At 44.7% G+C, this 15,972-nt stretch overlaps 2 protein-coding genes and 1 long non-coding RNA gene across 7 annotated transcripts; all 3 read right to left on the minus strand.

The window, feature by feature from the left end:
* Window positions 1-1,405: 1,405 nt before the first annotated feature.
* LOC101167988 (zinc finger protein 664) lies at window positions 1,406-4,866 on the minus strand. 3 transcript variants are annotated; one of them, XR_002292275.1, is made up of 4 exons: window positions 4,760-4,866; window positions 3,907-4,054; window positions 2,160-3,594; window positions 1,406-2,081 (listed from the first exon to the last, which is right to left on the minus strand). XR_002292275.1 is itself a non-coding variant. In XM_011486234.2 (4 exons), exons 1-4 carry the CDS (start codon window positions 4,781-4,783, stop codon window positions 2,358-2,360), a joined length of 1,338 nt encoding a protein of 445 aa, XP_011484536.1. In that variant the 5' UTR covers window positions 4,784-4,866; the 3' UTR covers window positions 2,240-2,357. The 3 variants fall into 3 exon arrangements, 2 of the variants coding, with proteins under 2 accessions (XP_004078879.1, XP_011484536.1); XM_011486234.2 differs by lacking the exon at window positions 1,406-2,081 and having other exon boundaries at window positions 2,240-2,374; window positions 2,446-3,594; XM_004078831.3 differs by having other exon boundaries at window positions 1,406-3,594.
* Window positions 4,867-5,540: 674 nt separating this feature from the next.
* On the minus strand, window positions 5,541-7,725 carry LOC101170462. The gene is made up of 4 exons (XR_177530.3): window positions 7,472-7,725; window positions 6,757-7,003; window positions 6,496-6,550; window positions 5,541-6,278 (listed from the first exon to the last, which is right to left on the minus strand). It is a non-coding gene; the product is annotated as an uncharacterized LOC101170462 (long non-coding RNA).
* A 1,330-nt stretch (window positions 7,726-9,055) lies between these two features.
* On the minus strand, window positions 9,056-14,498 carry tmub1 (transmembrane and ubiquitin like domain containing 1). Of its 3 annotated transcripts, none has more exons than XM_004078768.4 (3): window positions 14,078-14,498; window positions 12,989-13,460; window positions 9,056-9,808 (listed from the first exon to the last, which is right to left on the minus strand). In XM_004078768.4, exons 2-3 carry the CDS (start codon window positions 13,441-13,443, stop codon window positions 9,457-9,459), a joined length of 807 nt encoding a protein of 268 aa, XP_004078816.1. In that variant the 5' UTR covers window positions 13,444-13,460; window positions 14,078-14,498; the 3' UTR covers window positions 9,056-9,456. The 3 variants fall into 3 exon arrangements, with proteins under 3 accessions (XP_004078816.1, XP_023821459.1, XP_004078815.1); XM_023965691.1 differs by having other exon boundaries at window positions 14,319-14,494; XM_004078767.4 differs by lacking the exon at window positions 14,078-14,498 and adding an exon at window positions 13,822-13,999.
* Window positions 14,499-15,972: the final 1,474 nt, after the last annotated feature.

Here is a 15,972-nt window from a genome sequence, read left to right on the forward strand (position 1 = left end):
TGAAGCCTGGGCCGGCCCGTGTGTCTCCTCCATTGAAAGTGGCCCAGCTGTCCTGCCACGGCGCCGAGCCCACTCAGGCAGCGTTGTCCTGAAGCACATGCCTCTCAAGGCCTGCAGACCAGAGGCCTGCGTGTGTTGTTGCTGCCGCACAGCCCAGCCAGGAATGCCACCACAGACCATACCATATTTCCACCCATTGGAAAGCTTTACTCTAGCTCCTGAGGATAGCTAGTTATCCTCTTAATAGCATATGCATGTTTCAAAAATTAAGCCAAAAAACTGAGCGCCAGATATGGAGTTTTCCTTCCTCCTCATCTTCAGAAAGGCGTGAGCGTTTAGTGTTAGACTCCTAACCGCGGATCTACCTGCTAATGCGCCTTATTTTTCTACACTGGCCCAAGGTCAGTCGCTCAAACAGAACCTAAAACAGAATGCCTGTTTAGTTGTAAGCACACAACAACTAGTAACAGATGGATCTGATTCAACCAGCTGTTGAAGGCCAAACGAGAAACGTTTTGTCACGTTCTAATCTTACATATTCATCAGAATGTATCCATTTAATTCAAAGTGAGCGTCTGATTCACTTAATAATCATAACTGTACATTAAAGCACTTAAAAATAAGAATTTCAAATTACTTTAAATATATTAAATTAATTACTATCATATATAAGTAGATCTTTTGAAGCTTGTCATTTCAAAAGTAGCTTGCATGCTGAAAATGCGTGAGCACCCCTGGTCTAGAGGAAGATCGAAGAGAAGGTTTATGGATGCAGTGAACGAAGACATGAGGGTAGCTGGTGTTAGAGGAGAGGATGCAGAACAGAAGAGGAGGGTTAGATGGAGGAAGATGATTCCCTGTTGGGACCCCTGAAGGGAAAAGCCGAAAGGAAAAGAAGACTTGGAGAATGTCCACAGAGAATCCACAATAAGTATTCTCTAATTAATCTTTTCAAACAGTTTTTATTTTGTTAACTCAATTATCTAAATGTACTTTAGGTTGGTGTTAATCAGAAATAATGTAAAAACTGTTTTCAAGCTAAATAAATTGGTTTTGAATATGAACTTGACAAATAAACAAATGTTTAATCATACAGTGTTAATCCTAAATCTAAATTTGAAACCTCTGAATAGATTTCAGTGTAAGGAAGTGAGGGCGGGCGGCCCTTCCTGTGACTTTGTGGAACATCCAGAGACACAAAAGCGTCTTTTGAATCCAGAAACGGTTTAGCTAACAGAGAGGCCAAGAGTCAGGATGGAGCAACTATAGACACAAAAACCCAAACTGAAGTCTCAGAGAAGAACATCCTCTCACAGAATCCTCTGAATGGAGAACACAATGAGACCAAAAGGTAGAAAAGATCTGTTCACACACAGCCGAAGCGATCAGAAAGGAAGCTCACATCTCCAGGTTAAACCACTTTATAAATATGTATCGCTACAGACCATGTTTGTGTAAACTAATAAAGGTTTTAAGAGGGCCTGGCTCCAGTAAACTCTCCATAAATCTGGATTTTACGTACAGAGAGTTGGTTCATATGACTAAAGGTGGACCTGCAAACTTCCTGATCAGGTCTCACTGAACTTTTCTGATCATCTTCAGTTTTTTTTCTTCTTGGCCCATGAATGACTGTGTGAGGCGTCATGTTGCTCTTCAAAGGTTGTGCAGGACACTGCAGCTCAAAGGGGTTAAGCATTCATCAGCCCACCACATGTTATTACAAAGCCTTATTTGATTACTTTTCTTATAAAGCTTTACAGCATACTGTTGTACCTTTCATAAATGCCAGACATACCAAGGCGTCTGCTGCAGAGACTGTGGTTACTTTGGTGCGTAACTCCTGTCCCAAAGATCTGCTGAGTCGGAGAAATCAAGCAGAAGGCACTCCTTAAAGCTGCACTCGGTTTGCTATCAAACGTCCGTTTTTTTGGGGTTCCAAGTGAGAGTTCGCCTGCATCTTTCATCAGTAGATGATCACACTCCCCCTGCAGCACCATTTCTAAATGGTGGCTCTCTTAGGTTGGAGGACGAGCCTCCACACTGCCTGCACTCAAAACTGCATACAGGGATACTAAAGCAGCCTGAAGAACACAAAGACACTTCAGTTCAGACTTTGTTGGCGCTAAATGAAAGTGTTAAGCAGAAAATAAATATGTGACCTTCCTCAGCTCAGTTGCCGGCATTTGGTTCCACCGTGCTGCTATGGCAGTTACTAGTGCGGTCTCCACCTCCCTCAGAAGGCGGCGTCCTAGGGGAGCAGCGGCGTTGCAGCCTGGTGAAGCTTGAACCTCTTGAGGTGATGGCGCAGCACTCCTTTGGTCTTGAAGGTCTTGCCGCAGCTGCAGGCGTGCGGCCGCTCACCGGTGTGGTCCAGCTGGTGAACGCGCAGCAGTGAGCTGGTGAGGAAAAACTCGCCGCAGGTGATGCAGTAATGGCTCTTCTCACCTGTGTGCTTGGCCCGCTGGTGAGTCAGCAGGGAGCCGGAGGTGATGAAGCTCTGGCCGCATTCCTGGCAGCTAAAGGGCCGCTCACCGGTGTGGATCCTCTCGTGGGCCCTCCAAGAGTTGTGGTAGGAAAAGGCCTTCTGGCAGTAGGAGCACTGGTAGAACTTCTCCTTGGTGTGGCTGAGGCGGTGCATCTTCAGGTAGTGGGCGATGGTGAAGCTCTTGCCGCAGTCGTCGCAGGTGAAGGGCTTCTCCCCCACGTGGAAGAGCTTGATGTGGGAGCGCAGGTGGGAGGACTGGGTGAACCTCTTGCCGCAGGTCGTGCAGAGGAAGGGCCGCTCGCCCGTGTGGGTCACCATGTGCGCTTTGAGATGCGGCGACTGCGTGAACCTCTTACCACAATCGGAGCACTTGTAGGGCTTGAGGCCGGTGTGGGTGCGGTCGTGCAGCTTCAGGCCCTGCAAGCTAGAGAAACACTTTCCGCACTCGTCGCAGTGATACTCCTTCAGGTCCTCGTGTGTCCGCTGATGGCAGCGCAGGCCGCTCAGCAGCTTGAAGCCCTTCCCACAGGTGGGGCAGACGTGCGGCTTCCTGCTAGAGTGGGTGGCCTGGTGGACCTTCAGGCTCTGAGGGTTGCTGAAGGTCTTGGAGCACTTGGTGCATGGAAGCAGCTTGGAGGCCTTGTGAGACTTGCGATGAAAGCTGAAACCTTGATAAGACACAAACATCTTCCCACAGGTGGTGCAGCAGTAGCTCTTTTCCCCCTTATGCACTTGGAGGTGCACAGCAAGGTCCTCCTGCTGGTCAAAGCCGTCCCCACAAAACCAGCACTTGAAGGGTTTGGTCCCTGAGTGCGTGCGGTGGTGGGTCTTCCAGTCCCTCTTCAGGGCGAAGGTCCTGTCACAGTAGGAGCAGCGGTACGGCTCGCTGCGGTCGTGGATCTGCTGGTGGACCACCAGACTAATCAGAGTAGGGTAGGTCTTCCCGCAGTGCCAGCACTCATTGGCCTTCTGTCCTTGGTGGGTGTGCAGGTGAGCCTCCAGGTGGGACTCCTTGTAAAAGCCCCTCTCACACTCTGGGCAGAAGATCATCTTCTTGCCTGAGTTGGTGAGGAGCGGCTGCCGTGGCTCACAGAGCTGAGGGTGATCATCTGGAGGTAGGGGGAAGAATTACAAAGTTATTACCTGTGCAAGTGTGACTCAGCCTTCAAAAAATGACCTCAGCATAAAAAAAAAAGCTTATCCAGGGATAGAAAATTTGGTCGTCTGCTAATTCATTACAATTGGGAAAAAGAATAAACTTTAAGACTTTATTATTTTTCAAAGAAAACAAAAGTCCTTTAACCCGTTTATTTTCTGAAACAAGAGCTAAATCTGGAGCTCTCACTATGAAGAGTCCGAAGGTTTGATTTGCAGCACAGCTGCTTAAGATCTGAAGGACAAAGCCTTTTTCTTATTCTCACCCAGAGACAGGAAGTCCCGCCCCTCTAGCCATTCCTTGCAATCAGTCAATTTGATGGACAGCTTTTTCAAGAAGGGATAAGAGCAGATTTCCACATCCTCATCAGGCTCCGGCTTGATCTGAATGCTGTCCGGTCCCTCAAAGATGTCCTGAAATGACACGTTCTTTACCAGCCGTGCACGTGATGCACATTCGTGCACAGATGTGTGTGTGTGTGAGTGTGATGGACAGAAAGCAGCTGGACTTAGAACAGAACTCTGGAGAACTCCTAAGAGTCCAATTGAGCCCCCTCTGACATTTGACACCACCTTTAACTGGTTGTGGAGAGTTTGGACCTGAAGGAAAAAGGCTCAGCATCAGAACCGGGTTGGTACCTCACCTCTGGTCACAGGAGGGCATCCTTCTGGAGAGGGCTCACCTGCCTCCAACAAATCAGCCAATCAGGATTCTTCTTCTATCCGGTTCTGATACGTTTTATTATTATTTTTGACAGTTCATCATAACTCAAGCTTACGGAACCACAACTGGTCCGTACCGGTCTGCCTGCAGACAGACAGAGTTGCAGCGAGACCTGAGCCTCACCGAACCAAAGAACCAGCTAATTCTACCATCCTCTCCATCTTTGATCGGGAGTCTGCTGCACCGAACCATCCCGACAGATCCCCAAACTCACTCCTGTTCACACCGATCCAAGAATGGACCACTTGTGTTCGCCTGAGACCCGGTAGACCGCGGTACCGAGAACAATCCGCCTAACCTGCTGTTTCCTGAACGGAGTTCAGCAGCGGACGCTAGCGGGGATAAACGTCCCCTTTTCCCGTTCAGACCCGGCTCTGCTCGTGTCGGTGTTTTACCAGAGAACGGCAGTCGGCCTCCATGGCTCCGGTTCGACCGCTGGTTCTGGCGGTGACGGGGAAGCGGACAGAGACGGGGGTCCGGAGCTGCTAACGGTCCGGAGCGGCGCTGCAGAGGTGGACTTCCGGGGGAGAGGTCAGACACGTACACACGATGGTCACTACGACCGAGCAGAACCCCCAACTCCAAGCCGCTGCAGAACCGGGATTAGAGCCCGACGGCCCAGTCTCTTACGGTGGATTTAAACAAAAAACAAAGAAAAAAATGGGGGGGGGGGGGTCTGGTTCCTTCAAAAGAACCGAGCTCCATCATTACTCATTGTTTCCTAACAGAACATTTTGTTTCTTTTCATACCTTTTCTGAGTCTGAACAATGAGATGAAGTGAATGACAGGACAGTTTCTGCAGCTCTGCTGTTTCAGAATATCTTCCAGTCTCTTCAGCAAACCAGAACTTTGACTTCAGAAGTCACGTCAAGTTCTGCTATTCTGAAGAAAGACAAAAAAATGCCTAGCCATTAGCTAGTGGGTTGTCATGAGGTTTTCCAAAACTGAGATGTTCCTGTAGTTCAAACAGGGAAGATGCCCATGGAAACATGTTTTACCTTTGCAGTCACAAAGACTAAAAAGTAAAGCCGTGATGAGCTTTAATCACATCATGCCCAATAAGCCCAAACCTAAACATGGTCATCCTTACAGATGTGTTCTGGTTCTGACCCATAACAGAACTAATGACCCGTTCTCATCTCATCCAGCAGAGGGAAACAAACCTCAGACAAAAAGATCTTCAACATGAGTTTATTAGCAGACCGGCTCTGGTAATTCCACTGGAAATCAACTCAATATCAGACAATTGATACTAAACCTTTTAATCCACACATTTATTTGACAAGGCTGCTGTTGAATACATGATCAGTACATAAAAACACTGGAAAAAAAAAAAAAAAGTCATTTCAATAATCTTGATCGATTTAAAAAGCATTCCCAGCTGTCTTTGAATTAAGGCTGTGACGTTTAAGCAAAAAATAAACTTTTGTTTTTTAAGACAATTTCTTCACAGTGGTAGTAGTTAGAAATTCAACTCTTATTTGTGAATGGGACCATTGGTGGGGAGCAACCCCACCCCCCCTTCCCATCGTGGAGCGTTGCAGGGACCCTGTGGCCTCCTCAGCATATTTTCTACGTCACAAATAAGCTCTTTTTCAAACTGTATTTTTTCCCCTCTTCTGCTCCTGATTCACAATAATTTGAATAAAGAAATACTCAAATGAAACTTTTGGTTCAATTTTCTTTATATCAGAAAAATGACACAAGAACATGTATTAAAAAAAAAAAAAAGTATTTTCAGAGTGGGACTTTAAATATTAAACTGTTAACACATCCCTGTTTCTGCTTCTGAACTGGTGACAGGATTTGATGTTTACATCTTGAAGCCATGATGAAGACCATCCAAACGTGCAGAAATCCCAGGTGAACCTGAAGGCATCTGCCAGCAGGTTTTTGCAGAGCTGATGGTACATCTGAAAGCACAAGACAATCACTCACTGCTCTCCGATTGGTTCCTCGGGTCACCTGACCAAACTCAGTTGGCCGTTCTGGGATCAGAAAAACGCTTCGGTCGATATTTGTCAACGCGCCGCAACCTGAGAGCACACTGCCTGGAAGTGGTGCTACAATTCGGCCTTTTGTTTACATCATCTCCCTGCACATGGTTCCCCACTCCACCCACATATTCACCTGTGATCATCATCTGCATTTTGGGGCCACGGCGGGTCAGTGGGCAGAGATTCTCCTGAGGGAAACATTGACAGAACAATGATCAAGGGGAGAACACTTGTGAGCTCTGCTGATATCAGAACCACTTGGATCAGAAAACGCTTCGCCAAGTTAAGATCACGGCCCTCACCCTGTGAACATACTGCTGCAGGCAGAGCTTCAGACGGCCTTTTTTGACATCACCTCCAAACCAAAAGGTGTGGCAAACAGAGCGGTTCTTACCTGCACAGCACAAAGTCAAGTGGCACAATGAAATCTGTCGATTTGGTGCATGGAGTTTCCTGCTGCTGGAGCGTTCAGTAGCAGGAACCTGAAATCCCTCTGCCAGCAGCATGATGCTGGAATGACGCATAAGTTCTGGTGCCTGTGGTACAGTTCTGTTGACCCTGGTCCAAAGCTCTCAGTCTGCAGAACCGTGTCTGCCTCCCAGAACCTCATCTTCTTTGACTTTGTCCGTGTGAGGGTTGGGCTGAAGTAGAGGATCAGAACCGAGTCAGTACCATCAGACGGAAGGAGAAAAAGGGACATCAGTTTTGATTTCATAAATAAAAAGTCAGACCAGCTTATAACACGTGACCTTTTGTTTTATAAAGAGAAGGTATCAGGAGAAAAAAAAGCAGCTAAACTCTGGTAGGCCTCAGTCTCAATGCTTGTTCAATACACCCGTTAAGTTTGACATACGCGAACAACTAGGTTCTGTCTGTAATACCGATTCAAACGTGTTGCATGCACGGTAATTCTGGCGGAACCATCATCAAGCCTTAGTCTCACACAGCATAAACAATTAAAATATATTTTTGAGAAAACCTCCGTCAAGATTTAACTTTTACCCCATTTAGAGTAAGATGTAGAAGCATGATGAACCCGTGTGGGCGACAGAAACGCAAAAGTTCCACATAAACCTCAAACTTTAAAATACTTTGACTTGGTAACTCACAGAGCTCGCGGTATCCGTGCACGTGCTCAGTCGGTCCTGAGCGTTAGCATAGATTAGCATGTAGTCATGCCGCGGCGGGTCGGTGCTGCGGCCCCTCATTCCTGGACAGGATAAGGGGTTCGACTCCTGAACAAGTAAATGTCCAACAGACCACAAACCGAATTCCAACCGAACCATTTGTCTAGAGCGCGGAAAAACGACGGTCTGCCACAGCGTTCTTCTTCTTTTTCTTCTTCTACTGCTGCTATATAAAGCTTTGGTAAACAGCGCCACTCGGTGGGCCCTTCTGTCATTACAGCAAAGTCATACAGTGTAAGAACAGAATCATGTGTTTGATTAGAATTCCACCACCCATTGTGATTTTTTTAAAACAACTAATCTGTTGTTCTTTAGCTAACATACCATACAATACCAAAAACCTTTTTTTATCTGCCTTTACACTAATTTGACACCCGTCTGCTCTTTTGCTGCTAAACAGCTCCAGGTTCTCTGGAGAGTGCTTTCACAAGTTTTGGAGAGTTTTATGAGAATGCTTGACCTTTCTTCCAACAGCATGTTTGTGAGATTGAACATTGATGCTGGATTAGAGGACCTGGCTCGATGCTTAATGTTCTTATTCGGACCTGATGGAAAGTTGCCGACCTTTGTGGTCTGGGAGCCTCAGCATCCGCTCCTTCAGTTTTCTGTGCTCCAACACTTCCTGGCTGAGCTGCTGTCGCTCCCAATCAAATTCACTTTGCTTTGATGTCACAGACAGTTGACTGGAATAACTAGAAGAGTGAAAATATCAAGAGTGGACATGTTCCAGCACAGGAGCATCACATAAGCTGGAATTCACTGAGAACAGCTGTTCTTTACAGATGTCTGCATGATTTCATATACCCAAATACTTATAAAAAAAATGCAAATATTTCCCAAAAGTAATTTTTGCTAAACAAAATTCAAAAAGCTGCCTGTTACATCACATCCACTTATTGACTGATAAGAGTTTTGAGAAATTCCTCTAGAAGGAAAAAATTGTGGCCTCATTTTAGTATGAAGACCTTTTCATTATTAAATTGATGGTTTTGACAGGAATCAATGTAGAACCTGAAAAAGGCCTCAAATGACACAAAATTGCTTAACCAAGCTTTTCAGTACAAATATGTTCTGAATCCAAATCAGAGATATAGTCTGAGAAATCAAATTTGCTTTGAACTGAAACAAATTCCCTTCAATCCATGAATAACGATTTGCTGATATTAGATTAGAAATCAAAGTAGATTCTTTAAAGAAAAACCCAAATTTTGATATTTTAAAACAAACAAATCTTGAGGGAGTCTCTGTAGGTCTGCCTTCAAATGGATAAGATCATTAGTTGAATGCTTGAATTTATGTTCTTCTGTCATTTTTTTGTTAGTTTTTTTATTTGCTATCATTAGTTCAGTGCTAAAACTATAATAATAAAACTTAATTTATTATTGTAAGTAGTTTTCAACTGGAGTAAAACACAGTGGGAGTCAGAGAGGAATATGTTTTGTTTTCACCAACTGTACATGTTATAAATATTTTTGATATAAATTTCCCTTTGAATTATAAACAAAATTCAAAATTTAAAGCTTTATTTAGTCATGTGAAAAAGTCTGAGCTGTGGCTTTTCAGGCAGACATCTCCAGCTCAGTTTGCTGGTAAGATGCTTGTGATGCTCTAACAAAAGTTGCATTAGTGACTACACAAAACACAGCAGCATAAATTAATTCTTTAATTTTCTTAATCCAGACGGACGTTCTCCCCTCACAGGTAGACGGACAGGCGGACAGGAGACAGACGGGAGTGGAGTCTGCTGCTGAGAGCTCAGAGAGGCACAATGATGAAGAACTAAAGAGCAACGCAACCTAAAAAATAAAATCACAGTCTTTGTTTACATGCGGCATCTCCATGGCAACAGAATAAAACCATGAACTACCATCAGCATCTGTCTACATCAGCAGCCAATCAGAGAGCAGCTAGCGGCGGTAGACCCCAAAGGCTACTAGGCTGAAGAAGATCGTGACCCCAACCAGTGAGGCAGTGGCGGGGGCGGTGAAGAACTGCCGGTACTGGATCTGACAGTACCACAGCACGGACAGCATCAGGACCAGCAGCGGCACCATCAGGCTGCCCACATTAAGCGCCACCTGCACCTGGTCGCCGGGCCGCACCCCTCCCGCTGCTCCCCGCGCGGCGTGCTGAGAGATGTGGCAGTGCAGGACGCAGTTGTGAGCCAGGTTGAGGGAGGCCAGGGTCTGAGCGTCGTCCTGCAGCAGCTGGCCCTGGTAGATGAGCCGGACCTGCTGCTCCTGACCCGCAAAGTAGGTCCTGATGCACACACAGAAAAACACACACACGTGCATCAACACAACCTCATTTCAACCAATGACATAATGCATTTGTGCTTCAGTCAAACTCAGACCAGAGTTGTTGTTTTTTTTACCCTGATAAAAAATGTAAACAAGATAATGACAGCAGAAAAGGCAGAAGACACTATTGTGTTATCATTAGGCCTGCACAATATACCGCAAATGTATCGTTATCGCAATATCCAGCTCTGCAATATGCATATCGCAAAAGACAGCATAAATCGCAATAAATCGTAAACCTTAAATGTGTTAATACAACCTTATGGCAGCTTGAAGCATTTAACAAATCAAATAAATCCCTTTATGCATTTGACCAATCAGATGGAGCCCTTCATGTTGTTGACCAATCAGATGGAGGCCTATTATGTTAGATGTTTGTCTCCTATGTCGACAAGGGTCATTTAGAGTATAATTTTTCAACTGTTACAATGAAATGGTAATGATGTTTTTGGTTATTTTGTTATTTGTTTATATACCACAAATTATACCGTTATCGCAATATTAATCTCTAATATCGCATATCGCGAGTTTTCCTCATATCGTGCAGCCCTAGTTATCATTAAATTTACCAGACAAACAGCTCATCCAAATGCAAAAGACAACAGGAAAATGTCCTTTTGTCAAAATGAGACAGATTCCACATGAGCCTTACTCCAAGCATCCAGGCTACAGATTTTACATGAAGGAGCCATATTGTTTGCTTTAATGTGTCATTTCCCGTTTTAAGTGACTGAATTAAGCAGAACATCATATCTAGTTTCATGTTGTTCTATTGGTTTACAGCCAAATGACGTCTCTGCTGTATATAATTCTATAGCCCTTTACTATACAGTCATCAGTGCACACAGACATTCACACACTGATGGTGGTTCCGCTGCTGAACCTCAACCCCCTGGAGAAATGAGGGGTTCAGTGTCTTGCTCGAGGACACTGAACCCCAGATGGGAGAACTGGCAGATGGGTGGACAGGGCAGGAGGCTGGGAACTAAACCTGCCATCCAATACAACCTATTTAGTAGGAGTGTAAGGATTCAGTTGAACAACGATTTGATTCATATCATAACTAGTGGTTGGTGATACGATTCATAGTTGATGTTGGTTTATTTTAACGATCCGGTTCATTAACCTAAAATGGATTCAGGTCATATTTAGCCAAAACTTCAACCAGTGTGACACAGAGATAAATACCTGGGTACTGAACAGTGTAGGTGAAGGTTTCCTGATTCTGTGTATTTCTTGCAACGTAATCAAATGTAAATTAAATATGTGATCAAACAAGTAAACTAGAATTAATGGTAAATCCATTAAGAGTTTAGTTTTCTAAAGTTCAGCCCTCTGTTGTTATTTTCACATCCAAATAATCCAAAGGGAACATTCTTAGAACATTCTATCACACTGTTTGGTCACATGTCTTTGCTAAATTCAAAGCGTTTCCACACATTGGACTGTGATCATTTCATGCTGACATCACAAACCTGTTGTCCACTGTGATTCACTTGGTCATTTTTACCTCATAGTAAAATAAACCTACCACGTCTCAATCCAAATTCATTTCATCTTGGGATGATTTTTTTTAATAATTATAGGTTGATTTGATTCGATTAATTCACCACTGTAGCCAACTCTCATTACCTGGGAGTACGAAATTAAAAAAGGCATTTCAAACAAGAGCACAAGCCTCAGGAGGTTAAGGCACACTGTCCAAAACTGATCGATCTACTTTGATAAATCGATTCATCAATTTATCACTGACCCCTACACTTGAGCAATAAGCAGGCAGCGAACAAAGCATCATAGTGAATGTTTAAAACAAACCGACTGTGAAGCTTTTCTTTTTCAGAGCAACAGCTTCAGCTGCATTTATCCAGCATTCTGTGGTTACGTATAACTGCTGCTATGAACCATGATGATGATGATGAGGAGGAGAAATGTTGCAGACAGAGCTGCAGCTTCAAGATTCCTATTGTATTCCTGAAACATTGAGAAGAACCAGAAAGGCCTTCTTTGCTGGATGCGTGTCCTCCTGTGGGGTCCTCACGATGTTTGCTTCAATTCATGAAGCAAACGTGACCGACAGACGTCCCACATCTTCCTGTCTCAAAGTTTGATGAACCAGATTTCTTCCACACGCCCTCAGCAGCTTCATAATAAAGATCTAAACTGACATACAGAACTGCAGCCGAAGTTTGTGTCCCTGCATGCAGAAATAGCATCATCTGACTCAGAAGTGGGCAAAAACAATCCTGATACGCTGAGGAAGATAATTGCGGAGAATAATTATCATCCCAATGAATGAATGATGGAAACCAGCCTCTTGAGGAAGAAGATGCCCTCTCACACTTAACTGATGAAGGAGGAAGCATGAGACAGAGAGACACTCCTAATGTGTGATATAAAGTATCAGTCTATTGATCTGAATAAAAAAAAACTCTTCATGTTGAGCAATATTCCAATGTTCAATGTTTTATAAAGTATCAGAAATATTTCAGAAGGGTTTTTGATGAGTGAGGATCTGTGGCGGACATTCTTCCCCCACAGGGGTTGGGGGTGCTTCCAGTATTTCCGGGTGCCTCTGACCCCCCCCTGCGCGAATAAGGTGGCAATTCTGTAGTGCAATATAGTATGGTAAAGTGCACCGTATTACAGTAATGCAGTCCTTTGTGTTGTGTTGTACAGTATGGTTCAGTGTATGGGATGGTGAATTAGAGTTTAGTGTTGTAAACTACAGTCCAGTACAATGTATTACAGTTTATTCCAGTGTAGTGTGATGGTATACTAGAATATAAAACAGTGAATACAGTGTTGTACAGTAAGTACAATGTAATGCAATGTAGTACAGTGCTGTACACTGAAGCCTATTTTAGTACTGTGTAGTAAGATGTAGTACAATGAAGTACAGTAAAGGACGGTGAAATACTGTATACTACATAGATAATAGTGTGGTATATTGCAGTACCGAGTACAGACAAGTATGGTGTGATATGGTCCATTGCAGTGCAGTACACTGTGTTAAATTGTACTGCAATGAAGTACGTAAAAGTAGAATAAAGTACGGTGTAGTACAGTGAAGTGTGGTGCAGTGTAATACCATGTAGTGCAGTACAATAAAGTAAACTGATAGATACGATAGAAAAGTTACCGTTTGATGTATCCGATGGTGTCTTGTGGTTTGACTTGAGCCGTTCTCTCTGTGTCGTTCAGAAATTTTAGTCTGACCACCATGTTTCTTGGGGAGGACAATGGCTCCCCCCCTGCTCTGTGTCTGACTCCTCCCCCCACCTCACTACCTTCCTGTGTGGCGGAGGTCGTGGGTGGAGCCTCTGACGGGACGCTGTCATTCACAGAGCTGGCAGCTGAAGATGAGGATGACGTTGGAGAGAAAGACAAGGAGCTGCTGCTGGTGGAGGACAGGGGCGTGTCCTGTGGGGCAGAGACGGTGCCTTCTGTGGGGGTGGGGTCTGTAGAGGCATTGAACAGGTGCTCTGGGGGCTCAGAGGTGTGGGTGGAGATCCATGCCAGCAGCAACACCAACAACACCAGCAGTGAGCCAAAGAGCAGCGTCACCTCATCGCCGACACCTTCGATTAGAGCCATCGCCCACGATGACACACCTGCAAACAGGAGGCGGAGCTTAGCGTCAGCCATCACGAGTTTCATTTGTCATAGAGCACCACCGATAATAACTCTTAGCTTTCCGTGTGAATGTAACCAACTCAGAATTGACCGGACTAACCATAACCAGCCTGATCTTTTGATCTATTTTCAACGTGTTTCCTTTTTATACTTTTACTTGTTCATTTTTTGATTGAATGTATCAAACACAGTTAGCATTTAAGTGCTGCTTCAGTTTACATAGGTATTTATTCAATGTGCCCTAATAAAAGTATTATGAAGAAAAAAAACCCAGGAAACTTTAAAATGCGAGCAGTACAACTATGATGACGTGGTTGAAGAAGCCCTCTCCGCACTCACCTGTTCTTTTTGTAAACAAACTCCCAGTATAACCCACGTGGCATTTTCAAAGTATTCCCGGACCCTGAACCGTTCTAAACTGCCTCACTAAGATGACTGTTACCCAGCCAAACCCTCATTATTTCACTTTTACACTGCGGCCGCACCTGTGATCTTTCCTCGATGTCTGAGCGTTGTCAAACTGAGGTCAGCTCCCCACGCGCCCTGTAATGCCACCTGTTAATCACGTCACGTGACACACAGAAGCACATCTCACCTGGAGGGTGGACGGCCGGACTATGTATGTGCAGATCCAAACATGCAACTCGAACCAAACCATGGTCTCTAGTGTAACCTGGCTTTATCGGAACCTAAGTTCCGAGAAGCTAACTAACAACTCTGACAAGAGAACGAGTTCAGAGCGGGATACGAACAACCTGACCGAACCTTGTTTAGAGCTGGACCCAAACAGAGGCTAAGAGGAAGCCTCGGAACAAACAGACAGACTTGAAACTCACTGATTAAGGTCCAAACGTCATATCATGAGTTGTTAGCCCGTGGGCTTCCAGGCTAATGTTCGCCAGATGGTCACTTCCTGTTCACGCTTCTTCTTCTGGCCTCCCGGTAGAACCAACGCGATGATGGTGGCATGCTGCCATCTGCTGGTACTTGGTGAAACACCACACGTTCAGGCCGTTGATCAGAAATGAATGAGAAACCTTATGGTGGATGAAAGACAGACCAAAGACGTTCGTGGAGTGAGAAGTGGTTGGTGTGAGCAAAGATGCACACAGCTTAAATGGTCGGAGACATTCCCTAAAGGGAACAGTCAAAAAGTGAAAAAACGTAAGCTTTCTCGATCATTACATTCAATTGTTTTATAAAACACATTGTCAATCATATCGTAATGGTGGTTTAAACTCACACGGGGAGAGACTCAATTTGCCTCATAGTTCCTGTATCCTTGAAGTTTCAAAATAGATCTCTTATGTAACGACTAGTTTACTTAATCTGCCTAAAGTCAGCTGCCTAATTCAACCTTTACCTTTTAATACATCATTTCAAGGTGTTATCAGAATCAGAGATACTTTATTGATCCCACACGTGGGAAATTTGTTTGTCACCATAGCAACTGACAGCAGAGGGGAAAAAAGACTAAGAATTAAGTAAAAAAAAAAAAAAAAAAAAAACAAGAACAAGAAAATGTAGCATAAATACAGACATCAAGGTATTATAATTTAAAAAGCTATTTACAGAACAGTGCAAGTAGAAGATGTGCAAAAGAAATGTGCAAAATAGAAAACAACTAAATAAATAGGTAATAAAAGATGTGCAAAGGTTATTTTTTGCATTGTGTGTTGTACAGGGTTATTGCATTGGGTATGAATGACTTTTGGTACTGGGCAGTTTTGGAGCGGAGCTGTCTGAGCCTCCTAGAGAAGGAGCTCCGCTGTTTGTTCAGAAGAGGGTGAAGAGGATGCTCTGGGTTGTCCATGATTGAAAGGAGTCTGTTCAGGGACCTCCTCTCCATCACTGCTTCAAAGGTGTCCTGTTTGCAGCCAATGACAGAACCCGCCTTCCTGATCAGCTTGTTCAGTCTGTTGGTGTCACTGACTGCAATGCTGCTTCCCCAGCAGACCAAGGAGGAGAACAGGGTGCTGGCTACCACAGACTGGTAGAAGATCCCCAGCATCTTGCTGCACACATTAAAGGACCTCAGCTTCCTAAGGAAGTAGAGTCTGCTGCAGGCCTTCTTGTACACAGCAGTGCTGTGGCTCCTCCAGCTCAGTCTGCTGTCGATAGTCACACCCAGATATTTATACTCCTCCACCGCTTCTACATCCTTGCCCATGCAGAGGCGTTGTAAGACAGTCCTTTTCCTCCGGAAGTCGATCACCATTTCCCTGGTCTTGTCCACGTTGAGCAGCAGGTGATTCTCTCCAGCCCACTCCACAAATCCATCCACCAGCCTCCTGTACTCCTCCTCCTGTCCACCGCTTATACACCCCACAACCACAGAGTCATCAGAGAATTTCTGTAGGTGACATGACTCTGAGTTGTGCTAAAAATCTGAGGTGTATAAGGTGAACAGAAATGGAGAGAGCACAGTGCCCTGTGGGGCTCCCACACCACTCAGCACCACGTCAGACAGGACACCGCCCAGTCGGAAAA

Source organism: Oryzias latipes, chromosome 17 (genome assembly GCF_002234675.1).
Source record: "Oryzias latipes chromosome 17, ASM223467v1".
NCBI lineage: Eukaryota > Metazoa > Chordata > Actinopteri > Beloniformes > Adrianichthyidae > Oryzias > Oryzias latipes.

Excerpts from the sequence above, each read along its gene's own strand:
- tmub1 (XM_004078768.4), bottom strand. The coding sequence starts at position 13,443 with ATGGCTCTAATCGAAGGTGTCGGCGATGAGGTGACGCTGCTCTTTGGC. Across the intron at positions 9,809-12,988 it reads ACCATCGGATACATCAAACG|GACCTACTTTGCGGGTCAGG; the intron begins GTAACTTTTCTA and ends TGTGTGCATCAG.
- LOC101167988 (XM_004078831.3), bottom strand. The coding sequence starts at position 4,783 with ATGGAGGCCGACTGCCGTTCTCTG. Across the intron at positions 4,055-4,759 it reads AGGCCGACTGCCGTTCTCTG|GACATCTTTGAGGGACCGGA; the intron begins GTAAAACACCGA and ends GTGTCATTTCAG. Across the intron at positions 3,595-3,906 it reads GCGGGACTTCCTGTCTCTGG|ATGATCACCCTCAGCTCTGT; the intron begins GTGAGAATAAGA and ends CCCTACCTCCAG.